The sequence below is a fragment of the Thamnophis elegans genome, chromosome 9 (genome assembly GCF_009769535.1).
Source record: "Thamnophis elegans isolate rThaEle1 chromosome 9, rThaEle1.pri, whole genome shotgun sequence".
Classification (NCBI taxonomy): Eukaryota; Metazoa; Chordata; class Lepidosauria; order Squamata; family Colubridae; genus Thamnophis; species Thamnophis elegans.
The window spans coordinates 76,840,661-76,865,735 of record NC_045549.1 but is presented as its reverse complement, the minus strand read 5'-3'; the positions used below and the strand labels follow the sequence as shown (position 1 = coordinate 76,865,735).

Sequence of the window (25,075 nt, the reverse complement as noted above, 5' to 3'; positions counted from 1 at the left end):
CTAGAAGACCTCCAAGGCCCCTTCCAACCCTGCCATTCCCTTCGCAGCCCAGCCCAAGACGCTTACCCTTCGTGTCCCTTGAGCCTGCGGTCGGATGAATAATGTATTCTTATTCTCTTGGGCTTGTCTCCCCTGTAGATGTGTACATGGTACCTGCTTGCCAATCAATGCCTTTTCATACAGTTGTCAATGCCTGCAGGGATACGGAGGCGCCCTCTGCGACGGAGACGGGGAGGTGCTTAACCCCTGCCAGTCCCTCCGATGCAAACATGGCCAATGCAGGCTTTCAGGCCTTGGAAAACCATATTGCGAGTGCCACAGCGGATATACCGGGGACAGCTGCAGTAAAGGTGAGCCTCCGCTCGGCTGGGAAGGCGTCTCCGAGGGCCGGCATGGCCAACCTGTGCCACGCGCACCAGAGGGGGCACGCGGATCCCTCTCTATGGGCACGACTGCCGTCGCCAGCTGCTCTTCTGCTTTCCAGCGCACAGGCGGCTGGGTTTCCGGGCTGTTTTCAAGCCGTTTTCCGCACCATTTTCCAGCCATTTTTGAGCCATTTTCCAGACCGTTTTTCCAGCCGTTTTGGGGGCCAAAAAGGGCTTGAAAAACAGCCTAAAAATTCCTCAGAGAACAGCCTAGAAAATCGTCTGTTTTTTGCCTGTTTCCAGGCTGTATTCAAGGCCATTTGGGGGGAATTTTCAGACCCTTTTCAAGCCATTTTTGGGACTGTTTTTGAGGGATTTTCTGGACCGTTTTCTGGACCTTTTCCTGGCACAAATGGCCCGAAAATTCCTCAAAAAACAGTCAGGAAAACAGCCTGTCTTTTGGCTGATTCCAGGCTGTTTTCTGGCCCATTTTTCAGGGAATTTCCAGGCTGTTTTTCGAGCTGTTTTTAGCCCCCAAAAACCGCCTGAAAACATTCCCCCAAATGTCCAAAAAACAGGCATGCGTGGGTCATCCATCTGGTCTTTGGGTCTTTGGTGCTCTGGCACAAGCGCAGGCAGGGTCCAGTTGGGCCGAAAAGGTTCTCCATCCCTGTCCCAGGAGAAGGGGAAAGTCCTCATTTCATCTGGAGAACAAAAGGGGGAAAAAGCTTTCTTTTTTTTTTTAAAAAAAAAACCATTTTTCATGCATGCGATACAGTTTTTGAATTTTTTTAATTATTATTTTCTTCTTTATTCCCATCCCTGACAAACAATTTTAGTACATTTTCGGCTTTTTGCTGGATGACTTAAGAAAATGAGAAAGTTTTAGAGAAGGGTGGTTTTTTTTATTTTACTTTATTTTATTTTATAGCATAAAACCAGGAAGGTTTTTCTTTATCTCCTTCTTTCGAGATTTTGCTATAAAAACCTTTTCTCTTTCTTCAGAAGCGACCTTTTGCTATTTTTAAACTGCCACCTTATACCTGCTGTATCTTTCTGTATTTATTGTTTCTCTGCCTACTGCAACTGTGAAGCCAAAACCAATGATTCTGCTGCTAGTTTTATCCCAAATTCTACTTTTGACCTGTCCTCTTCAACTGACTTATCACGTCGAATTATACAGGTGAGACGGATAGAAATAGGGTGACGTGAACTCCCCTTCCACTTCTGTGCTGTGTCTCCCCTCCTAACTCTCTCTCTCTCTCTTTCTTTCTTTCATTTCCGGCACTTTTTCATTCTGTCCTTTTGCATCTATGGGGTTACAATAGGACGTAGGGACTGTGCTCGCCCACTTAAAATGGTTTTATGCAGGGGTGGGTTTCTCGCCCCGTTCCAACCGGTTCGGTTGGAACGAGGCCGGCGGCGTCCTCGCGCACGCACGCGGCGTCCTTGCGCATGCACGTGGCACGCGCGTGCACGCACGTGGTGCGCGCATGCATACTAGCATCTGTGCGATGCTCCAGCTGCTCCTGGAGGATCGCGCAGGCGCTGTATGCGTTCTGCGCATGCATAGAAGCGCAGAATTCGTAAAAACTGGGTAAGGAGCAGGTGCGGGTGTGCGGGCGCGCGGGCGGGGGCTTCGCCGTTCCCGGAAGTTACTTACTTCCGGGTTCGGCGACCAACCGGATCGCAGGGACCGGTGCGAACCGGTCGAAACCCACCCCTGGTTTTATGCATGGATAATTTAGGGAGCCTAGGGGAACGGAGTCTCTGTTAAAGAACAGATTGAATAGTATTTAGGTCCAATAAATGAAATTGCATGCTGTCTCAAACATTTCCCAACAGTCAAAGAAACCAGCTGGTTGTTAAAAAACAAAACAAAACAGAAGAATTGTATTTTTGTAATAAAGAAAAAGATTTAAGTTCCCAATTTTCTTGTCACAGTAATTGTGGTGCATTTCGAGTTTGGAGATAAATCAGCGCCAGAAAGAGGCTGCTCTGGGTGTGCATGTAGCTTTAATCCGGTACAGCTGTGAGAGCGAGCCTATGGCACGCGTGTCGCCCCAGCCCAGCTCCACTGCACATCCGTGCATGCCTCCCGCCGGCCAGGGGGTCTTCAGGTCTTTGCCGTGCATGTATGCTGGGGTGGGGCGCATGTGGTGGATTCGTGCGCATGCTGGGGGGGGGTGAAGGGCACATGTACAGGGGCTCTCACATTGCATTTCATGTGCATGCGTGCATCCCCTGCACCAAGCCAAAAATGGGCAAGGTGCATGCATTCCATTTTGGGGTTGCGTGCATGCGCATTTTACGCCCCCGGCACCAAAAGGTTCAGCCATCCCTGCTGTAGAGGGAAATCCTTTTGGGTTTCTCCCCCCCCCCCCAATTATTTGTCTCTTTGCTTGCTTGTTTCCTGAGCTGAAAGCAGAGCAGAAGGGGAGGGGTCTTCAGGGTCCCCTTAAACGCCTCCTCCTTTCTCCCCCTTTGCAGAAACCGCTTGCAGAGAGGAGCGGCTCAGAGGTTACGTCCAAAGGCAGCAGGGTTACGCCGCGTGCCAGACGGCCGAGAAGGTCCTGAGGCTGGAGTGCCAGGGGGGCTGCGGGAACGGTCAGTGCTGCCGGCCGCTCAGGAGCAAGAAGAGGAAGTATCTTTTTGAGTGCACCGACGGCTCCTCCTTCGTGGACGAAGTCGAAAAAGTGCTCCGATGCGGCTGCACCCAGTGCCTCTCTTAAAGACCTGTCCTTTCCCCGTTTCCACTCGTTCCTTTCTGAAAAAATCCCCGCAGGGGCCACATCGCGGACTAAAAGTGAGGCTCCGTAGGGGATATATATTGTAAAATACAGAACAGGCTTATTTTTATTACGAGAATAAAGAACTGTTTCTTTAACTACAAACAGACGAAAAAGATAAAAAAATCAAAAACGAGTGCTCAAAGAAACTTCTTGCAACTCCAAGGACTTGAAGAAGGAAATATGTATATGTAAAAAAAAATACAGAACCGATGGAAATTTTCAAGCAGGATAGGAAAGATTCACTACTTTTTAACACCCAGCGTTTTTTCATCCCACTTTGAAGCTCAGTTATCTTTCAGTCTGGTCCTTGGACGGAGGAGGAGGGAGAATACGCAGCTTTTCCTTTTTATGTACTTTAACTACAGCTGGGGGTGAGGGAACGCGCTTCACTTCGGCTTGGTCTCAATTCCTTCACGAGCCCAAGAAGTTAGGCTCTCTGGCGGAGGAGATCCGTTTTTACAAGATGGAAAAAAAAAAGTGATGCATTTTGTACAGTGTAAAAAAAGTTGAGAAAACGAGAGCTTTTGTTAATTCACAATTATCCTAAGATCTTCTAACATGATTTTTTTTAAAATGTTAGCATGTTACAAAGAAAAGGAAGGAAGAAAAAGCATTTACCCACCCTCTTGCAGTATTAATTTTTCTTTTTGTAATATAAATGATAAGATTGATAAAATAGAGTATTGCCGAGAAAATTAGATATAATGCGGAGTTTTGTTTCTATCAATCCTGAACAGCTCTATACAGTATTCTGTTTATTGAGAAATATTTATTGTATCAAAGTACACTGTACTTAACATCTAGGCCAATCTTTTTACTTCCCACTGCCCCTCTTTAATATATATTAATTTATATTTGTCCTGATATTTTTGTATTTTCAGTTGTTTTTTTAAAGAGAGAGAGGAAAACTTAAAATCAGGATATTTGCAATAGGACTAATATAGCAGATTCTCCCGGGATAAATAGATTTGATCTGGGTTAATATTTTTTACTGCACCACCTGCCAGCTTTCTGTCTGTCTTAGGAACGGAAGCTGCAAACAATCTGATTATTATTTTCATTATAACAAGGAAATATGACATCTCTCAAATCTTTGTAATATATGAGGAAATTGTCTTTACAAATAGGTGGCAAATGTTATAGGTGTGATTTCGCGCCCCCCTCCTTCTCCCAAGTATACGCTACTTTTCAGAAAATGAAATTATGTGTTGAAAATGACACTAGAAGATAGATATTTTCAAACTAATGTTCCCTTGGAGTTTCGTACCTTTAAAATGAATTAAAGAGGCTGTATTACCATTTCCCCCATTATTAAAACTACTTTAAATGCCCAGATATTTTCCTTTGTTAACATGTTGCTGCTAAGTATAATATAGAATTGGTAATAATTCTTTATAGTGGGTTGTTCTCTTTTTTTTTTAAGTAAATCATAGGGTACCCTGTAAAAAAGGGGGGTTTAATTTCTTTTATACAAGGAAAAGATAGTTGTACATGTGTAATATGGTGTTGCTTTGTCTAATTTGGACGGGGATCAGTACCTTGACTGATGTTTGTAAATTAAACAGATCCTTTACCTCAGTTCCACTTCTTGTATTTCTCAAAGGAGTTTAACGTCCTTTGGCAAATGATGCTTTTATTTCGGATATTGTTGAATTTCTCTTGGGAGAGAACGGCCAAAGCTGTATTCTAATACCAAATCTACAGCAAACAGTTGTTGTAGCATATTGCAATCTGTTGTATTTAAGTTTTTCTGTGTCGTATAAAACACTTGTTCATAAATTTGGCAACTTTAGCTCCCAGAATTTCCCAGCCAACCTCTTTTGTAGTTGCCATGTAGGGAGATGACTTGATAAGCAGATAGAGAGGAGAAGCCGATGGAAGAAAAGCAAGAAGGAATGACTCAAAGGGGCTTTTTCATGAAGCAAAGGGACTTTCTTGGTTTTTCCTTGAAGACGTTTTGCTTCTCATCCAAGAAGCTTCTTCAGTTCTGACTGGAGTTTCTTGGTTTTTCCCTTGAAGATCCTTTACTTCTCAACCAACAACGTTCTTCAGTTGTGACAGAACATGTTTGTGGAATGGAAGGATTTATATTCCTTGCAGTCATCTGGTTGTTAACCTTCTACTCCCCACCATTCATCAAAAACTGAAGAAGCTTCTTGGATGAGAAGCAAAATACCTTTTAAGGAAAAAACAAGTTCAGTTGCCTCTTGAAAAAGCACCTTTGGGGCAACCATGACCTGGATGATGGGGGAATCTCCCTAGACATCCAGGAAGGAGTAAGCTGACGCTGTAAGGGAGAAGGTGGCATGAAGACTCATGGAGAAGAGGAGGAGGAAGAGGAAGAAGAGGAAGAGAAGGAGGAGGAGGAATGAAGTCTGAGGAACTTGGGGGGTGAAACATCCCATTTTCAGCTTCCTAAGAGTTGATCCCAGATCTCTGTAGCTTTTTTTAATTCTGAGCTGTGGTGGTACAGTGGTTAGAATGAAACATTGCAGGCTGACTGCCCAATGCCATCAGTTCGATCCTGACTGGCTCGAGATTGACTCGGCCTTCTGTCCTTCTGTGGTGGGTAAAATGAGGACCCAGATTGTTGGGGGCAAGAGGCTGACTTTGTAAAACCACTTAGAGAAGGGCTGTAAAAGCATTGTGAAGCGGTGTATAAGTCTAAGGGCTAGTGCTACTGCTCATCCTGCGCTGGAGAGCAACTTCTGTCTTTTTGAGAAATATTGGACAATTAATTGTGTGATGTGATGGAATGGAGAGGTTTTCAAAAGGAGCCGAAGGATGGAATGGAACCAAACAGAAAGGAGGGGTGGGAGGAGGGAGAGAAAAAGCTGGATGAAGGATAAAGAAGATGAAGAATGAGGAAGCAAAGCAAATTCAATCCCTTTCAAGGCCCTGTGTTAGTTCTACAAACTCTTGATTAATTCTGCTTCGGTCCCAGTTTGATGGCACGAAGAACCGAAGGATCAAATCTCTGCTTTTTATAGCCTAACATGAAAATAACGCTTGCTGTTCTTTTTCCTCCGAATTGAATCGCCTGCTCAGGGATGCTGGCGTTTCACGAGAGAATAAATTCTGCCTAATTTCATAGTCCAATATTTATGTGTGTTGAAAATAATAGCATCTCCCTTCATCCTTTGGGGAGGGAATGTGCAGAAATGAGATCTTATTGATGGCTGTTGTAAAAGTAGACTTCGTATTTGCAAACATTCGTCACAAGCCAACAGACTGATCGGAGTGAGAATGATATCAATTATAGAATAGAATAAATATTGGAATGAAGAGTAGAGTAGAGTAGAATAGAATAAATATTAAAATGAAGAGTAGAGTAGAAGATAATTCTTTATTGGCCAAGTGTAATGGGACACACAAGGAATTTGTCTTTGGTGCATATACTCTCGGTGTACATAAAGAAAAATAAAATAGAATACATTTCCTCAAGAATCAAAACACACTTTGTCTTACAACACTTAGTGATACTCACAGGTTACTAATAAGCCATCAAATTATATTAGGAAACAAATAAAACAATATAAATTTTTAAGGATGCAAGCCCACGTGGTTATGTCTTTAAAATTGATATTGTTTTATTTGTTTCCTAGTATTATCGGAAGTTTCCGATCCAATACGTCCATTGTTGCTAGGCCAGGAGAATTCTGTGGGTCAGAACCTATTCTGTAGGAGTGACTGAATTATAAGGCAAACGACAAGCGAAAGACACAATGATATAATGGAGGAAGATTATATCACTTGCTATAAGTTTGTTTGGTGACCATCCAAAGTTACAACAGGATTTTAAAAAAGGGACATGAGCATTTTTCACACTTGCGACCGCTGAAGCATCACATGATCAAAATTTGGATATTTGACATCATCATCATCATCATCACCATCATCATCATCCTAGCCCAGTGTTTCTCAACCTTGGCAACTTGAAGATGTCCGGACTTCAACTCCCAGAATTACCCAGCCAGCATTCGCTGGGAGTTGAAGTCCGGACATCTTCAAGTTGCCAAGGTTGAGAAACACTGTCCTAGCCACTGTCTTCCCACTGAAGAGGATGACCTCTTCCACCTGCTTCCAACCGAGACGGTCCAGAGCTTTCCTTCAGCAATTCGACTCACCATAATTTCTGATCCATATTGTGCTGGCTACTGGCTTGTATTTATGGCGGTTGTAGCGTCCCGGGGTCATATATAATCCCCTTTTGCGACTTTCTGAACAGGCAAAATCAATGGGGAAGCTGGACTCACTTAACAACCGTGTTACCAACTTCACAGCTGCAGTGATTCACTTAACAACTGCAGCAAGAGAAATGATAAAAGGAGATGAAACACACTTAACAAATGCTTCATGTGGCAACAGAAATGTTGGTCTCAATTGTGGTCGTAAGTTGAGGACTACCTGAATCCTGTACTGACCTAGGCTTCCTGAGATAGTAAAAATCACACACTTAGTCCCCAAAACCCTTTTTTAAATTTCAACGGCTGTGAATTATATTCATTCACAGCCCTTAATGAGTCACAAATAGTTTGCAAAGAGTCCGACAGAAGTCTGCCAAAGTCTTTCGGGATAAGGCTGATAAGCACCCAGCTTTATCTCCCTTGAAAGGCTGCAAAAGGCCTAATTGGCAATTAGCTTTGCAAGGCCACACGGAGCACAGAGTCAAAACGGAGCTTCAGAGTTTAAACCGACCAGAACGAACCAAGTTGCTTCCTGCAAAGGCTTTGCTCCTCCTTTATGTCTTATGGGAGGGGCCAATCACCTCCAAGCCTTACTCCCGAGTTGCCCCTTTTGTCTTAACTGTTCTTGCCTTCTGGCAGCTCTGCGCATGCACACACTGGGAACAGGCTCCCCCTGTTCCTCTGCCTGGCTGATGTCCAACTGGAGGCTCTGGAGGCAGCACATAACTCCCAGATGGCCCTGGCCCCCTCTCTGCCTCCAACACAGAGCCCTCCTCAGAGCCTTTCCCCAGACTCCAAGAAGAGCCGAGGTGGCGCAGTGGTTAGAGTGCAGTATTGCAGGCCACTTCAGCTGACTGCTAACTGCAGTTCGGCGGTTCAAATCTCACCAGGCTCAGGGTTGACTCAGCCTTCCATCCTTCCGAGGTGGGTGAAATGAGGACCCAGATTGTTGTTGGGGGCGATATGCGGACTCTGTAAACCGCTTAGAGAGGGCTGAAAGCCCCATGAAGCGGTATATAAGTCTAACTGCTATTGCTATTGCTATTGGCCCATCTTCCTCCCCAATCTCCTCACTGTCCAACTCTGCTCCCAGCTCCGCTGGCCACTGGCAGACCACCACAAATCCTGAGTTGTTACTTCAAGTCATCAATTCCCAAATGTAGACTACTTCCATAAAACAAAGCACGGCTGGAGAAAGAATGGCTTTATGGAAACTATCTCCTCTTAATTAATTGACCAAGATCTTTTCCAGGCCTTGGTTGACTACTCTCCAGGGCAATATAAACACCTTAAGCCTGTCTTTGATCTCACACCTTCTTCAGAACCTTTAAATCAATGATCCGTGAGGTTTCTCGGCTTCTCCTTTTTATAGTCCATAAAACTACTTTTACTACGCCCGACACATTATAGATCAAAGCTAGGAAAAGGGCTTAGAATCGTAATAAAGACATTCATGGCGGGTTATTTTATTATTATTTCCTTCCAAACACACAGCTTGCATCCATTCTGAGGTGGAGGGGAGCAACCCCTTCCCGTAAATTCAACAAGAAAATATCATATAAGAAGCAAGAATTCTTGCGGAAATTACACCCATTGCATTAACGGCGAGGGTTTTCTTTTAACAATAATACTTTTGTTATCTTGTCAATTTTGTATAAATATGCCCTTATTTTAGTTGTTTTAATTTGCGACACGAATAAACAAACAAACAGTAATACAGCACAATTGTACGCTGCATCTGAATAAAAATTTGCAGAATGCACCAAAGAGAAATTCCTCGTTGTGTGTCCAATCATGCTTGGCCAATAAAGAATTCTAGTTGAGGTCAAAGGCACCTTCGCTTGCGATGCAAAGTTGGAGAGAAAAGCAGTTTACTAAAGAAATTTCCCCAATAACGTAAGAACCATAGAATTTTTTTTTAACCCCATATAATGCTTCTCCCAATATCTTCTTCTGTCTCAGTGTCACGTTTTTACACCGCCCATTTTAGTTCAATTACTTGTGATTGGTCTGGTTTCTGTTCCTTATTTTTCAAGTGTTCTGGAGGCATTGATAAAGTCATCAGACGAGGGGTGGATGGAGAGAGAGAGAGAGAGAGTGTGTGTGTGTGTGTGTTTGTGTGTGTGTAAAACTATGGCCCCTTTAAAACTTGTGGACTTCGACTCCCAGAATTCCTGAGCCAGCCATGGGGAATTCTGGGAGCTCCAGACTTGGGATTCCCAGGGATTCTGGGAATTGAAGTTCTCAAAGGTTGCCCACTCCTGCTTTAGAGAGAGGAGAGGCAAAGGATGCCATGCAAACTAGGCGAGAATCCACTGCAGGAAGACGCAGTGAATACTTTGGAAGATATTTTAACTGTTGGGAAAACAAATCTGTAATTCTACATCTCAGAAGGCAGAACTCTGTGGCTTGGCAGAAACAAGTCTCCTTGCTACCCAAATAAAACCAGATCTTCCCACACGAAAGGGCCTTATAGGATCACATGATCACCACACGTGACCTTCCCAGTCAATGGGATAAACTGAATTGGCTTAACGGCCACCAAGATTCATTTAACAACTGCAGTAATTCACTTAACAACCACGGCCAAAAAGATCATAAAATTTTTTTGGGGGGAGGCACTTAAATAACAGTCTTCCTTAGCAAGGAAAATTCCAATCCCAATTGTGCAGTGGTGAAATTCAACATTTTTGTGCTGTGGGCGTGGCTTGGTGGGCGTGGCTTGGTGGGTGTGGCAGGGGAAGGATACTGCAAAATCTCCATTCCCTGGTTCCTTTATCTGTGGGGCCTGATATTCCCCTGTAACAATTTCTTCTGTGTTTTCAAGAATGTCCCTCGCTTTGAAGCCAAGAATAGAAGTGAGACGCAGCAGTGAAATAATATTTGCAGCAATGCCACCCAGTATTAAGGTTCCAATTTGCTAGGCTAGAAAGCAACTCATTTCTGACAGTATTGCAATAATATAAGCAGAAGCCAAAAACAAAGCTGAATTCTTAATAAACGATTCCTATTGTATCAGAAGCAAACAGCAAATATGGGTTTAATCAGTAACAATTATATACTAACATAAGCAATTCATAATAAAAGCAAAGAGCCAATATCGATTCGTATTGATTCATAGACTCCTTCAAAAGCAAAGAGATGCCAAAGGTGTAGCATCAGTAAAGCAATACAATCGTGACAATTCTATGCCCAGGAGGTCTTCAAACTTGGCAACTTTAAGACTTGTGGACTTCAACTCCCAGAATTCTCCTGGCTGGAGAATTCTGGGAGTTGAAGTCCACAAGTCTTAAAGTTTCCCATAGTTCTGTGAAATAGCCGTGGGAAAGTTCTCTCTATGGCAGTGTTTCTCAACCTTGGCAACTTGAAGATGTCTGGACTTCAAGTCCCAGAATTCCCCAGCCAGCATTCGCTGGCTGGGGAATTCTGGGACTTGAAGTCCAGACATCTTCAAGTTGCCAAGGTTGAGAAACACTGCTCTATGGGACTCCAGATTCATCCACGCATTGCAACCCCCGTGGCAGCTTCTCGGAGCCCGCTTCCCCCGTGCAACGCTGCTGCTGCGTGCACAAAACACCCCCGCAAAATGAGATGGGATCGCCCACAGCGTTTCTTTCCCAGGGCTTCTATTCCAGCGCCGTTGAAGAGGAGCGGACTTCACTTCCCAGAATTCCTCCAACCGGTATGGCGGGCTGAGGAATTCTGGGAGTCGAAGTCCGCTGAGGTTGATAAACACCGCCGCGCGGACCTCAAGAGGGCGCCGGCGCCCCAAGCGCGGGACGCGTTTGGGCGACGTTTGGCCCCGCAGCCGCCCCGTAGTTCCCATGGCAACGGCAGAGCCGCCGCGGCCTACCTCGATTTGCGCGACGGGATTTTCTCCCCGGTTCCTCGCCGGACGCCCCGCTGCACCCCAGGAGCCCCGACGCGGTATTTCAAGCAGGCTTGTCCGCCCCCGGACCACGTGCAGACGGCTTTTTTCCCGAATCGCTCGAGGGGGTGGGGGAGGGGGGCAGAGGAAATCCAGGGGAGGCTGGGCTGGGATCTCCTGGTGGTCTCCTGTCCATAGGCCAAGCCTATATCGGTTTTTTTTAAAGCCAGAAGGCTGAAATTACTTTGCATTGCCTTCTGCTTGGGATCTCCTGGTGGTCCCCTGTCCATAGGCCAAGCCTATATCGGTTTTTTTTAAAGCCAGAAGGCTGAAATTACTTTGCATTGCCTTCTGCTTCTCCTGGTGGTCCCCTGTCCATAGACCAAGCCTATATCTTTTTTTTTTAGCCAGAAGGCTGAAATTACTTTGCATTGCCTTCTGCTTGGGATCTCCTGGTGGTCCCCTGTCCATAGACCAAGACTATATCAATTTTTTTTAGCCGGAAGGCCACAGTAGCTTTGCATTGCCCTCTGCCTGGGATCTCCTGGTGGCTCCCCATCCTTAAACGAATTGATCCTCGTCCTTTTTTCTCAGCCCCAGGGCTGACAATAGGCTTCCGGTCGCCTTCTGTCCAGAATCACCGGTTGGACCCCCATCCGTGGACCGGGCTGTTTTCTTTCCCCCCCCCCCCCCCCCGGGACTGAGCTAGCCTTCCCGTTTCCTTCTGCCTGGGATCTCTGGGTGGTCCCCCATCCCGGCCTTAACCGCTGGTCTGATGCTCTGGAGCTGATCCCACTCGAAGTTGGGGGGGGGGGGCGTCCATTCTCCCCCCCACTCTCCCCCACTTGGCCTCTTCCCACCCTGCCTGCAGCTGTGAATGACCCCCCCCCCTCTTCCCCACAAGCCCTGGGCTGAGCTCAACAAAGCCCATAAGCCTCAGCCTCCTCTGCTCTCCCCCCCCCCCCCACTCTCATGTTCCTTTGCAGACCCCTGTTTGGTGCAGCGGGATGAGGTCCCCCTCCCCTTAGGACGCCCCCCCCCCCCCCGGAAGGGATGCATCGGTCCAAGGAAGATGAAGGCGCCAGAAAAGGAGCAGCTGGTACTCGCACTCCTCTCCCTCCTCCTCCTCCTCTTCTCTTTCTCCTTCTTCTTTTCTTCTTCTTCCTCCTCTTCCGTCTCCTTTTCCCTCCTTCTCTCTCTCTCTCTTTCTTCTTTTCTTCTTCTTCCCCTCTTCTTCTCCTTTTTCTCTTTCTTCTTCTCTCTCTTTTTCTCTTCTTTTCTTCTTCTTCCTCCTCCTCCTCTTCTTCTCTTTCTCTTTCTCCTCCTCCTTTTTCTTCTCTTTCTCTTTCTCCTCCTCCTCTTCCTTCTTTTTCTCCTTTTTCTCCTTCTCTCTCTCTCTTCTTTTCTTTTTCTTCTTCTTCCTCCTCCTCTTCTTTTTCTCTTTCTGCTTCTCCTTCCCCTCCTTTTTCTTTTTCTTCTCTTTCTCTTTCTTCTCCTCTTCTTCCTTCTTTTTCTCCTTTTTCTCCTCTCTCTCTCTTCTTTTCTTCTTCTTCCTCCTCTTCTTCTCTTTCTCCTCCTCCTCCTCCTTTTTCTTCTTCTCCTCCTCCTCCTCCTCCTCTTCTTTTCTTTCTACTTCTCCTTTTTCTTTTTCTTCTCTTTCTCCTTCTCCTTTTTCTCCTCTCTCTCTCTCTCTCTTTCTCTTCTTTTCTTCTTCTTCCTCCTCCTCCTCTTCTTCATCTCTTTCTGCTTCTCCTCCTTTTTCTTCTCTTCCTCCTTCTCCTTCTTCTAGTCTCTCTCTATCTTTTTCTCTTCTTTTCTTCTTCCTCTCTTTTCTTTGTCTGCTTCTCCTTCGTCTCTCTGTCTCTCCCTCCCTCCCCCCTCTCTCTGTCTGTCTGTCTGTCTGTCTCTCTTTTAAAAAAAAGGAAACAGGTCCTGAATTCTGATTATTTTCCCCTCCTCCTCCTTCCCGGCCATTTTCTTCTTGGTGTTCTGCAGGCAGCGCGGGGAAGAGATCTTCTCCAGGCCATGGAACGAGAGAGAAGATCCAGGAGAGGAAGACCTGCTCGGCTCCTGCGGCCTCTCAGACTTCAGCCCTGAAGCCCCGGCCTCGGCCAAGCGACCGACTGAACCCCAAAACCATCGATCCGGTGGGTGCAGGGCTGCTCTTAGCAGCTCCAGACTGAGGAATAATGGTCTTTAGAGTAGAATAGGAAGGGGAGTAGGAGCAGGAGTAGGAGTAGGAGTAGGGTAGGGTAGAACAGGAATGGGAATAGAAATAGAATATGGAAAGAACAGAACAGGATTCTTTATTGGCCAAGTGGTAAAGGTTTGCCTCTTCACGTTTCTTTCCTCTTCCACGTCAAGAAGAAGAATCACGTAATCTTTTGTCAGCTGAAAGTGCTTCGGCCTCTGCGTTCTTTCTGATTTTAATCTTCATTTTGAATATATATGTTTGTGTTTTTTTATAATAACATATCCTCAAAATGTAACATATCTCCTGTAAAATTTAAGCAACTTCAGGTGCCATTGAAAGGATTTAAATTCAGTAGGGTTTAGAATAGCTGTGTCTTCCTGGGGTATATCTGGGTTAGAATAATAATATACTGACCATTTTATTTCTTTTTGTTCCAGTTCAATATTCAGTCCAGAGTACCTTCCGCCTTTGCAGCCATTTACTCTAAAGGTGGCATCCCTTGCAGGTAAGATCTGGGGCCTGGTGAGCGAATTCAGTTTACGGAAGCACTGAATGCTGGATCAAATCAGCATTGCTTCATTCACATATTAGCATTTTAAAGTTCTTTCCACTTTCCAGGAATGCACCCTTTCATTTACTTATCTGGGAATAAGATGGGCTTTGAATTGTACTACGTGTAGATTAAAAGAGAAACCATAAAAGATAATATGACTAAGAAAAGTTAATTTTAACTTGTTTCTGGGAATGCATATTGCTTAAACATTTTTTCAGAAGTAAAACGTTTTTTTAAAAAAAACTTTTTTTTTTTTAGTTTTGCTCGTGGCTGAATTAAAATGCTGCTTGTATTCACATTATTTCTTGTGGCTGCTTCAGAATGGTGCACATTTTAAAGTTGTTTTTACTTTTGCCTCCGTCCATAAAGCTCACATATTGCACCTATGATTTTTCCCTTCAAACTTGAAAATATCAATTTGGGCCCTTGTAGAAACACTACTTAATTTCTTATTTCTGTTTGGAGTGATTAAACTTACCGAAAAGGGAAATTTACCTTTCATGCTGGTATGAAAAGAAAGAGGCATATGCATCTCCAATGCCATTAACCAAATAGCGAGCATATTCTTGTTGGATTATACTGTGAGTTTTCATCTTAAAATGTTTGCATTCAATGCAATGCTAGGAATGGGATAGTTCTGTTTTTTCCTTGATTGATAGTGGAGGGAGATTGTTTTATTTTTTTAAAAAAATACCATACTTAATAAAGAAAAAAAAGTAATCCTTCTATTTGTGAAGTTGTAAGATCTGAAGCTGGTAAGGTATGAATCAATTGGTTGACCAGACTGAATGGTTATGTAAATACATAACAGATGTTTACAACTCTTAGAACCAGAAAAAAAATTATTAGAAGTTGATTTGTTACCACTCCCACCACCCCAAAAGTGGGGATTTCTGCTTTCTGCAATTGGTAGGACTTTATGGATTTAAGAGGGTCTTCTGAAACCCTCAATCCATCCAGGCTGAGTCCATGAAACTTTGAGCTAAATATTTGAATGCGGAGTCGAGTTGGTGAGAACTCCAGAAAAGTCCAAGATTTTGACAGGAGCCTCTTTAGTGTGCAATACCCTGATTTCTAACATTTTGACAGGCACTTAAGACCATCCTTTTTCCAATAGTCCTCGGGATATTAATGATGTTGGTGGAGAGCCCAAGAAACAGGATATATTTGTATGATTTTGCTAAAATAAAATGTACTAGTTTTGTAAAAGGTATTTTATAAAATTTGACATTAAGTGAAAAACACAGGTCTTTCTGTCTCTCTCCTCTCTATGTCTCTCTCTGTCTCTCTCTCCTCTGTCTGTCTGTCTGTCTCTCTCTCTGTGTCTTTCTCCTCTCTCTCTCTCCCTCTGTGTGTGTGTGTGTGTGTGTGTCTTTTCTTTGTGTCTGTCTGTCTGTCTCTCTCCCTCTCTCTCCTTTTGTGTCAGCCTTGGCAGCTGCCTGGACAAATCCCTGTTATTTATATTTCCAACGCTTTATTTTATTTTAGATTAGTCCATGGCTCCATCAGGCACACGTTGCAATGGGACAGTCATCCTGCCACACTTCCGTTTGACCCTCTCCTTATTAATTTAGCAGAGGTAAATCCCTTTGGGCGGGGGATATCCATTTTTTTTAAGTTTGAGAGACAATTCCTACAATTTGTATTTTCTTCTTGACTCTGTTCAAAGGACAAAGGGGAAGCTGGGATTTTCTTAAAAGTGATGTATTAAAACCCTCCTTTAAAAAAAAAACCCCCCGCAAAAATGAAAGTTATAATTTTATGGAGAACTCTGGGAGCCCAGGAACAGTTTTGCCACGGGGCTTCCCCAGATTTTGAATCTGTGGTCCAAACCAGTGTTTCTCCGTCTCAGTGACCTCAACGAAGATGTGTGCGGCGGCTGGGGAGTTTGAAGAATTGACGTCCACCCAGCTTAACATTTCCGAGCTTAGGAAACCTCAGCATTGGTCTGAATTGCTTCCTTTAAGAAAATAAAAGCATTGTACCCCAACACATTTACATGTGGGCTTTTTTGAAAAATTCATACAAAGACATTCCAGGCACAACATTGCAAGTGGTGAATCGTTTATGGCCTACTATAGAAAAGTAATTTACACGGCAATTGTTTATGGATTTAGGTTAGGAAGTTTGCAAATGAAACAGGTGGGTAACTTACTTGCCCTCTCCCTCTACTACGTCCATACTATACGTCATTTACTTCTGGATTGTGGATTCCCCCCCCCCCCCGCCCTCTTCTTAGGGTTAGGGTTAATTTTGAACTTATCTGACCGATATACTGTGTTTTTTGGAGTATAAGACACACCTTTTTTCCCCCCAAAAAGAGGGTGAAAATCTGGGTGCGTCTTATACACTGAATACAGCATTTTTGGCCTCCTGAAACCCTGCCCCCCATCCAAAATGGACGTGCAGAGGGTTTGGGAGGCCTGGAAAGTGGGCCGTTTTTTGCTCATTTTTGCTCACCTCCCCCCCCCCCAGCCCCCAGGAGCACTTTGCGGGCCTCTCATACTCTCTGCATGCCCCGTTTTTCACAAAAAATGAAGCGTTCAGAGGGTTTGGGAGGTCTGCAGAGTGCAAAAACTTTTTTTTTAATTTATCTCTTCAAAATCTTGGTGCTTCTTATACTCTGGAAAATACGGTATTCTGACTTTGCAAGAAGCCCCCCTGCTCAGAACTGCCCATCACCTTCACAGCTGAGGTCCCTTGGTTGGGACTGGAACTGCTAAGTTTTTACCAGTCCCAGACTTCGAATCGGATCGGAGGTGAAATCTTAAATAGTGATTATTTCAGAATAATTGCTGGCTGCTTTTGTTCTCAGAGCAATACTTATCCAGGCACGCAACTAGCACCGATTACAGCACTTTCTGAACAAGGCACTTGGAATGTCTGAAAAAGAGAGTCAGAAATTCTCACCAGTGAGAATTCACGGTGTTTTTTTTTCCCTTTCCTTTTCAAGCAAAAACTACCTGGCTACTTCGAACACGGCAATGCCAGGTAGAGCCAGAAGGGGGCGAACGTACATTTGAGATGGAAGAAATTCTTCCCATAGAGGTTGTTCAGCGGGGTTTTGCTTAGGGATTTCAGAGGCGAAGGGAGCCGCGCATTGACACTGTGTGGTGTGTGACTCCGGCAGGGGCTGAAAGAGACGAGGCACCCGTATACCTTCATCTCCCAGGAGGGCTTCAAGGAGATGCTCTCGGTGGAAGGCGCTGCTCAGAAAACTCTCCCGTTGCTTCCTCGGCTCGTTCCAGTGTTAAAAGGTGCTTTGGTAGGTCCCTCAAAACACAACCACAGACCCCCGCTGGCTTTTTTCCACTTCTGCGTCTCCCAAAAGGCAGGGCTAAAAATAGAATAGAATAGGAATAGGAATAGAAAGTAGAATAGAATAAATATTGGAATGAAGAACAGAATAGAAAATGGGATAGAATAGAATATACAATAAAATAGAATAGAATTCAGAAATAGAATTAAGAATTAGGAGTGGAATAGAGTGGAATAGAATGAGTAGAATAGAATAGAATAGAAATCGAATTCTTTATTGGTCAAGAGTGAATTTGTCTTTGGTGCATAAACTCTCAGTGTACATAAAAAGACAAGATTCATCAAGAATCGTAAGGCGCAACACTTAATGATAGTCACAAGGTACACATAAGCAATCAGGAAACAATATCAACATCAATTGTAAGGATACAAGCAGCAAAGTTACAGTCCTGCAGTCATGAGTGGGAAGAGAGAGATACCAGGAACGATGAGAAGACTAATAGTAGTGCAGACTTAGTGAATACTTTGACCGTATTGTGGGAAACGGTTGTTTAGCAGAGGAAAAAACTTCCCCTGTGACTCATTGTCTTGGTGTGCAGTGCCTTATAGTGTCGTTTTGAGGGTGGGAGCTGAAACGATGTCCAGGATGGGAGGGGTCTATAGATATTTTCCCAGCCCTTTTTCTGACCCGTCCAGTGTCCAGGTCCTCAATGGAAGGAAGGTTGGCAGTAATTGTTTTTTCTGAACATGGGGAGGAGGGATTATTATTTTGGTTATTGTTTTTGAGGGGGTGGGGAGGCCAGGGATTCTTAAAGCCAAGTGAACGTGTGTTTCTTCCATTTCCTCTTCTCTCCCAAAGGCCCATTCAGACGACGACGTCTTCCGGAGAGGCCTGGGGGCCTTGGTGCAGTTGAGTGCCGTGGTGGGCTTCTGGCTTAATGGGCACCTCAAGCACCTGCTTTCCAGTGTGAGTACGGCCAGGCTTTCCTCCCAGAGTCCCTGCTTGTAACCCGGTCCCAAGTTTCCCCTCTCTGTGGCGAGGGAGGATCTGTGTTGTAAGGCCGTCCTCATGCTCGTGGGCAGCATTTCTGTGGCTCTTTGGCCCTGTAAACGGGGGGGGGGGGGCGCATTAAAGGTGAAAACTCCTTTGGGAACTGGGATAAGAAGGCGCTGGATTGGCTCCTCCCCCCTCAGCCCTAACGCCATTTCCTTGGCCTTAGCGCGGTCATACAAGCCTTCAGATTTCAAACCACGGTTTATCGCTTGCTATAATACAGGGCAGTGGTGGCGAACCTCTTTGTAAAGGTGTGCCAAAATCATCTGTGTGCGATAACGCTTGCCCACAATGCAATGCGCCCCGCCCAATTGCGCATGTGCGCGTAAATCCCACCCCCCCACATGGGGGGGGGGGAGTTTTTACCCCAGGCTCCGGAGGCTTTTCTGAATCCTGGGGAGGGTGAAAACAGCCTCCCCGAAACCCTCCAGAAGGCTGAAAATCAGCTGTCCGGCACACGGATGCGCTCTGGAGCCAACAGCTCGCATGCCAGCAAATATGGCTGCGGACGCCACGTGTGGCATGCGTGCCATGGGTTTGCCAGCACGGGTATAAGGGGGTCACGCTGTTATCCAAAGCACCGGAAAGGCAGGAACAACCCCGAAACAAATATTCCTGATTTATTCCGTTCCATGGTTTCAAAAACAGATCATCTGCTGCTGTGGATGAGCCTCTGCCTTTTGCAACCTTTCAGGGCCCCTGAAGGTCTCACTCCCCTCTTTGCCTCTCCGTTTTGGCCCTCAGCTTTCCAAGAGGCAGATGAGCAAGAAGTTCAAAGAACAAACTATGGAGGCTTTGCAGAAACTGGAGCAACACGGAGGGAAAGTAAGGGCTGCCTGTTGATCTCAGCTGATTCCACCTGCGTTGTCTGGTTGGGTTTCGCCTGAAGCCGGTCCTGTAGCAGCATCGGTTCTGGCCGAGGCTTCCCCAGAGCCTGAAGGAAACTCCTGGTCCCCCCCCAAAAAAACCCCGTGAATTCTGCAAAGTCTTTCCAGGGAGGATTTACGGTCACAGACCTTCTCTGGCTTGGAGAGCTGCCAGGCCGATCTCTGCAGAACTTGGCCAGGAGTCTCGGAGAGTCAGGAACCAAGCTTCACCCGCAGCTGCAGGGGTGCTTCACCCCCTCCCCATCTTCCCCTCCCCCCATCCAAGGCCTTTTGGCCTCCTGAAACCCCAGCTGATGCCTCCCATCTTGTTTCTTCTGCTGCTGACCGAGCATAAAGAGAGATGCCCTTCAGAGAGTAGCTACCCCCCACCACTCATGCATCCTCTCCCAGCCTTCAGAAGCCCCTCCAGGCCTCGCCACCCTCACCCTGTGCCTCCCCAGCTCTCACAAACACCCACCTACCCACCCTTCCCCATCTTGAGAGACCGCCTGCTGCCAATCACCTCCACTAGACCGATTAGATCCCACAAACTAGGCCTCCTCCGAATTCCATCCGCCGGCCAGTGTTGACTGGCGACTACCCGGAGGAGAGCCTTCTCTGTGGCTGCTCCGACCCTTTGGAACGAACTCCCTGTGGAGATTCGAACCCTCACCACCCTCCAGGCCTTCCACAAAGCCCTTAAAACCTGGCTGTTCCGACAGGCCTGGGGCTAAAGAATCGTTGCCCCCGTCTCGAATGGTATGACTGTTGTGTGTTTTTAAATTATGCATTGTTATGTTTTGTTTTTTATATTTTTTGTCTGTACCCCCTTCCCTGATTTGAATTGTGAGCCGCCCTGAGTCCCCTTCGGGGGGAAAAGGGCAGCATATAAATATAATAAAATCAATCAATCAAATCAATCCGGCAGCAGCCACCAAATGCCACTGCGCTCTGCCATGCCCCCGCCACTCGTGCGCCCCCTCCCTCCACACCCGGGAGCCCCACCCCCACCCCGCCAGCCTTCTTGCAAACTCCCTTCAACGCCCCACTTCCCGCCGCCTTCCCCATTGGGTGTTGGAAGCTGGCAGGCCGTTGCAAGGAGCTGCTGGCTGAATGATGCACGAGCCTCACTTAATAACGGCAGTGGGGAGGGCTGGGATTGCCGCTGGCCAGATCACATGACGCCAGGCTTTACGGCGGCATCCTTAGCCACAGAAATCCCAGCCCCAACTGCCGGCATTGCCGGGGACTCCCCGCATGTGGTGTAAGATGGGTGGTTTATTCTTAAATAAAGAGCCGAGGTGGCGCAGTGGTTAAATGCAGCACTGCAGGCTACTGCTAGATCAGCAGGTCAGCGGTTCAAATCTCACCGGCTCAGGGTTGACTCAGCCTTCCATCCTTCCGAGGTGGGTAAAATGAGGACCCGGATTGTTGTTGGGGGCAATATGCTGACTCTGTAAACCGCTTAGAGAGGGCTGAAAGCCCTATGAAGCGGTATATAAGTCTAACTGCTATTGCTATTACGTCTCACTCCTAAACTGACAGCTGGGACAGTTTTCCTTAAAACTGGGACTCCTCCTAGATCAGGGGTGTCCAAACTCGGGAACCGGCTGGGGAATTCTGGGAGTTGGAGTCCACAAGTCTTAAAAGTTCCCAAGTTTGGACACCCCTGGACTAGATGTTCCCAGTAGACGTCCCACAACGGGTTGGTGTGGGATGTCCAAGGCCTCTTCAGAGTAGAAATAATTTGTTTTCAGGGCGAAGAGGGAATTTGGCTGCCCGCAAACTGACTTCAGGCCTATTTTTTTTTCCCAATTCCTATTTCTCGAACAGGAAAGCTTGACGATTATAAAAGCAAAGATTCCGACATATTCTTCCATTTCCTCCTGAAGAACGCAATGAAGAGGCTTCCCTTGCAAACTGCATTGGTGTTACTTCTTTCTCCTAGAAGCGTATTGTTCTGCGAAAGAAATGATTAGCATTTGAAAATTAAGACGGGTGTCAAGAGCAAAAGTGTGCTGGATGCTTAATTATGAAAAAAAACACCACTTAGGAATGGCACACCGTCTTCCTTTCAGTCCCTTTTCTGGGGACTTAACGGGTTTGCTGGTTTGTTAAAATTATTATGAAACATTAATTTATGTTGTTTTTTTAAAATTGTGTACCCTTTACTTGCTAGGCTTAACCCTTAGCTAAGACCTATGTGCCTCTTGATTTTTAGTAAACTTAGATGCTGCTGCACGAGGGGGGCCAAGGACCGTTTCCATCGCTGGTTAAGTTTCCTCTCTTAAAAGGCCCTGGAATCGCTAAAACTGGAAGGGATTGTTTCTCAGTTAATGTATTTGTTGATAGAGATCGTTTCGTTTTTGATAGTGTTCTTAAAGAGCCCACTATCTTGTGGGTTCTAGATTGGAAAATGTACTTAGTTTGTTTTTCTCCCCCCAGTGTTGTCAATATGCTGAGAATGCTTTTTATGTCTCCATCAAACACCAAGATTTTCATGAGTGTTGAATAAAAATGCTTAACTGCGCCACAAACCCCACGCATTAAATTTTGTATAACAAACACACAGGTGCTTTGGCTAAGAAAAAAAAAACTAACCCCGTGCCTTCCGTGTCTTCCATTTTTTATTACAAAATGTGCACATTTACTTCTCATGGATGTTCTACAACAAAGTTTAGATGTACAGGCCTTGTACTACTCGTATTCCTACAGCGGCAGTCATCCTCTTCAGTGGGAAGACAGTGGCTAGGACAGTGTTTCTCAACCTTGGCAACTTGAAGATGTCCGGACTTCAACTCCCAGAATTCCCCAGCCAGCATTCGCTGGCTGGGGAATTCTGGGAGTTGAAGTCCGGACATCTTCAAGTTGCCAAGGTTGAGAAACACTGGCTCTAAGCCATCTTGCAACCAATTAGATGCCATTTTTAAAAATAGAAAGAAAGAAAAACTACAACAGTTTGCAACATTTTTGTACATCTATAAGCGTTCTCGGACTTCAGTGCAAAATGTCACGATTAATGCTGGCATATGTCTTCTGTCAGTACTTTACAAGTATCTAGAAAGACAGTAATTTAATATTATTTGGACTACCATGAGAAGTGGGATTTTGTTATTGTCTACAGTCTGTCTCTCCCTTTATAGTTTTTTTTTTAAAAAAAGGGGGAAAAAAAGAAGTGGGGAGGACACCAACTTCTACCTCTCTCAACTTCGATATTGTGCACTCCCCCCCTCCCTCCCGGTGGTCACTTTTAAAAGGCTGTGGCAAGTTTACTCTTTATTCAAATCATTTTTCTGTGAATTTTCTGTTTTTCCCAGAATCCTCTCTTCCTCCTCTTCCTCCTTCTCTCTCTCTTTTTTTTCTCTCTCTCTCTCCTTTTCACACTGTGAATAATAGTAATTGTAGCTCCAGAAAAATCCACAGCTCCTCCTTAAGCAGTCATGCTAATAAACTTCCAATTTTAGTTGGGTTTTGAAGCCAGAGACGAATAATCCTTCCTATAAATGATGCTTGATTGTCATAATTGTGTCCTGGTCCATATTTCAAGTTGCCACCTAGTGGGAAGCGTGACTGAACCTCCCCTCCTGCTTCCCCATCAGCCTTCGCTTTGACTTCCATCTTTATTCCCATCAAGAGCCGGCAGCATCACTCAATTTTTCACCTTTGATTGGGAAGCCCAAACTTTTTTATCTCTTAAAAACTACCGCCTGAATGTTCACCATCTCAGTAAATTGGTCAACGGAATAGATTTATCCTAGGCAGTGGTTAAATAACACACTATTATTATTATTATTTTTGCACAAGAAAAGCCGTTATAAAAAAGTGTAGATCTTGAATTTAAAAGCGTAAGGAGTCTGGCACTCCTTCCAGGCGAGACTAAAGAGGCCTCTGTGCGCCAGTCGACTACGGAGACAGAAGTGGGGTGTTTTTTTCCCCCCATGGGGAGACCCTGGGAGCAATTGAGGCTTCCCCATTTCCTCACAGTGACCCAATAAGGAAGCCGGCATCCGAGGCCGCTAACCGGCTGCGGGAAGCTGCTGAGCCACCCTCGCGCGGATTCCTCTTCAAATGTCATTGTCCAAAAAGCCTCCCTGGAGTTGAGAATGATGCCGGATGAGCTTCACACAAAAGGGACCGTGGAATGCAAGACCTGATAACGTGGAAAGCTTGCCCCCCACTCCCCTCCCCTCCCCACCACTCCAAGACCTCCGCTGTGGAAGTTGGCACGACAAGGAGGCCCTTCCCCTATTGCTGTTCTCTTTGGGTTCTTCTGTGACTCAAAGTGACATTTCAAAAACAACGGCGAGAGCATTTGGTTGGATGACTCGGCTTTACCTCGGCGAGTGGGGGGGAAATGCGGTCTCGTGAGGTGGGCTTTAATTAAAACGAAGCTTATTTGCATTATAGACGTCTCGGTGCAAAGCTGACGAATTCTGGCTCCTACGTGGCAACGCTGAGATCGGTGTTGCTGTTGCAGAATTGTTCGTATTGTCCAGTGATTGAAGGGAGAAGAGCAGCTGGAGGCTAAATGACATTTTCAAAGAGTTGCATGGAGCGCATTATGTTTTCATCCTGCAAACAAGCAAACAAACAAAAAAATGCGCAAAAACTCTAATTATTAGGAAAAGATATTTGAAACCAAATTCTTAACAACACCAACATACAGTTATGGATATAGTGAATGTCTCTTTTAAGATGAAACTACTATATCATCTCCCATCTATCTGTCTATCTAACTATCTGTCTGTCTATCAGCCATCATCTCTTGTTAGTTGCGAAGTTGTGTCTGACCCATCGCAACCCCATGGACAATGTTCCTCCAGGCCTTCCTGTCCTCTCCCATCCTCTGGAGTCCATTTAAGCTCACACTGACTGCATTGATTCCATCCATCCACCTCCTTCTCCGCCGTCCCCTTCTTCTTCTTTTGCCCTCCATCCTTCCCAGCATGAGGCTCTTCTCCGGGGAGTCCTTCTTCCTTCTCATCAGGTGGCCAAAGTCTTTTGAGTTTCCTCTTCAGGATCTGGCCTTCTAAAGGGCAGTCAGGGTTGATCTCCTCCAGGACTGACCGGTTGGATGGCCTTGCAGTCCAAGGGACTCAGTGCAGGAGTCTTCTCCTCCAGCACCAGAGTTCAAAGGCCTCCATTCTTTGATGGTCAGCCTTCCTTGTGCTCCAACCTTCACAGCCATCCGTGGCAACTGGGAAAACCACAGCCTTGACTAGACGCCCTTTTGTTGGCAGGGGGATGTCTGCTTTTTAGTAGGCTGTCTAGATTTGCCATCATCTACTTACTATCAATCAGCTACTCAACTATGTCTCATCTGGGTAATCTTCCAAAGTCCAGGATAGCTGAAACAACCACACGCTTTCATTCAAGATCCATCTGTTGATTCTTTGCCCCCGCAGCACCTCAGCAAGCCTCCTGTTGGTTTCTGGAGATACAGATGAATGTTCTTCGTCTCTACACAAGGCGCATTAAGGCCCCCAGATCATCATCAGTGGGCTGGGCAAGCCATTTCAGTTTGCTCTCCCCAGATGTGGGAATACGCACTTGTGCATCCCACTGTCTTGTTCCCCATTAATAGGGTTGGTAGCGCTTGCAATTAAGAGATGGAACTTGGGAGCCAACAAGGATGGTGTAATGTTTAAGTATCAACTGACCAACCATATTAATGAAAATGGAAATATCTAAATGGTGGCACGAGTCATCGCCTAAAACAGGTAGACACTTATTGCATTCCAGAAAGATCCTCTAAAAGGATGGAAATGTCCAGCTATCTGCAAGGAAGACAAATCCTTCCCTTCCCCACCATCCAGCCAGAACTGAAGAAGCTTCTTGGATGAGAAGTGAAACGTCTTCAAAGGAAAACTAGAAAGTCCAGTTGCCTCTTGAAAAAAAAAAGCACCTTTGGGACAACCAGTACCTGGAGAATCTCCAT

General features: G+C 45.5%; 3 protein-coding genes across 8 annotated transcripts in view; 2 read left to right on the top strand and 1 right to left on the bottom strand.

Annotated features, from left to right (window-relative positions):
• SLIT2 (slit guidance ligand 2) overlaps positions 1–4,735 on the top strand; it is a 191,913-nt gene extending 187,178 nt beyond the window's left edge. The window contains exons 35-36 of one of the 3 annotated variants that reach the window (XM_032224369.1): positions 200–350; positions 2,856–4,735. In XM_032224369.1, the coding sequence (XP_032080260.1) occupies positions 200–350; positions 2,856–2,942 (238 nt within the window). In that variant the 3' untranslated portion in view covers positions 2,943–4,735. Of the gene's footprint in view, positions 1–138; positions 351–2,855 lie in introns of all 3 variants that reach the window. The other 2 variants (XM_032224368.1, XM_032224367.1) reach the window with 2 other exon arrangements.
• Positions 4,736–11,156: 6,421 nt separating this feature from the next.
• PACRGL (parkin coregulated like) lies at positions 11,157–21,674 on the top strand. 4 transcript variants are annotated; one of them, XM_032223530.1, is made up of 9 exons: positions 11,157–11,280; positions 12,199–12,311; positions 13,208–13,359; positions 13,844–13,911; positions 15,448–15,538; positions 17,090–17,224; positions 18,077–18,184; positions 19,016–19,096; positions 20,971–21,674. In XM_032223530.1, the coding sequence occupies exons 2-9, from the start codon at positions 12,266–12,268 to the stop codon at positions 21,025–21,027; spliced, it is 738 nt and encodes a 245-aa protein (XP_032079421.1). In that variant the 5' UTR covers positions 11,157–11,280; positions 12,199–12,265; the 3' UTR covers positions 21,028–21,674. The 4 variants fall into 4 exon arrangements, with proteins under 4 accessions (XP_032079421.1, XP_032079422.1, XP_032079423.1 ...); XM_032223529.1 differs by having other exon boundaries at positions 11,161–11,271; XM_032223531.1 differs by lacking the exon at positions 19,016–19,096 and having other exon boundaries at positions 11,160–11,271.
• Positions 21,675–23,386: 1,712 nt separating this feature from the next.
• KCNIP4 (potassium voltage-gated channel interacting protein 4) overlaps positions 23,387–25,075 on the bottom strand; it is a 32,988-nt gene continuing 31,299 nt past the window's right edge. Inside the window, exon 7 of the mRNA XM_032224336.1 lies at positions 23,387–23,709. Within this exon, the coding sequence (XP_032080227.1) occupies positions 23,662–23,709 (48 nt within the window). The 3' untranslated portion in view covers positions 23,387–23,661. The remainder of the gene's footprint in view (positions 23,710–25,075) is intronic.

What these genes read in the sequence shown, in the direction of transcription:
- PACRGL (XM_032223530.1), top strand. Translation starts at nt 12,266, where the DNA reads ATGCATCGGTCCAAGGAAGATGAAGGCGCCAGAAAAGGAGCAGCTG. An exon ending in ACCCCAAAACCATCGATCCG is followed by an intron (nt 13,360 to 13,843) that starts GTGGGTGCAGGG and finishes TTTTTGTTCCAG; the next exon opens with TTCAATATTCAGTCCAGAGT. An exon ending in CAGTGTTAAAAGGTGCTTTG is followed by an intron (nt 17,225 to 18,076) that starts GTAGGTCCCTCA and finishes TCTCTCCCAAAG; the next exon opens with GCCCATTCAGACGACGACGT.